Source organism: Mesitornis unicolor, unplaced genomic scaffold (assembly GCF_000695765.1).
Source record: "Mesitornis unicolor isolate BGI_N332 unplaced genomic scaffold, ASM69576v1 scaffold31282, whole genome shotgun sequence".
Taxonomy (NCBI): domain Eukaryota; kingdom Metazoa; phylum Chordata; class Aves; order Mesitornithiformes; family Mesitornithidae; genus Mesitornis; species Mesitornis unicolor.
This window is the reverse complement of record NW_010171720.1, coordinates 2,034-2,574: the sequence shown is the minus strand read 5'-3', so window position 1 is coordinate 2,574 and position 541 is coordinate 2,034. Positions and strand designations below refer to the sequence as shown.

Below are 541 nucleotides of genomic sequence, written 5' to 3'. Positions count from 1 at the left end.
CATGTAGTGGATGGAGATGCGATCCGAGGCGACAGCTGGGAACAAGCAGGGGGTCAGGAAGTGGTGGGTCCTGCCCTGCTCCCCAGCCCCTGTCCCCACCAGCCTCCCCATCCCATCCCATCTCACCAGCTGTGGAGAAGGCCCAGGAACCAGCACAGTTGCCCTGGTCCAGTGGCTCGTGGATCATCCCTGGCCACTTCGCGGCTGCGTCAAAGTGGCGGGGCAGCACCTCGTTGGAGTCCATGTTCATCTGCGGAGGCAGAGCCCAGGCATGAGGGGTGCACAGAAACCTCCCCCAGTCCCCTCCAGCACCTCCTGGGGCATCCTTAGAGCCAGGGTCCCCACCCAGCGTTAGCATCCCCCAGCCCCACTGCAGAAGTGATGGAGGAGGACCCCTCAGGATGGGGACACCCATGGCTGAGCATGACCAGGATTTGGGTGCCCCCTTGTCCTAGAGGAGCTGGATCCCTCAACCTTCCCTAAATTTGGGCTCCTCAGCCCCAGCAGCACCAAGCACCCAGTTCTGGATGGCAGCAAAGGT

The 541-nt window shown here is 62.7% G+C and overlaps 1 protein-coding gene across 1 annotated transcript in view; it reads right to left on the bottom strand.

Annotated features, from left to right (window-relative positions):
- LOC104537299 (tubulointerstitial nephritis antigen-like) overlaps window positions 1-541 on the bottom strand; it is a gene marked incomplete at both ends in the record, with an annotated part of 1,605 nt that overhangs the window by 110 nt on the left and 954 nt on the right. The window contains 2 exons of the mRNA XM_010180127.1: window positions 1-35; window positions 127-250. Coding sequence (XP_010178429.1) covers window positions 1-35; window positions 127-250 — 159 coding nt within the window. The remainder of the gene's footprint in view (window positions 36-126; window positions 251-541) is intronic.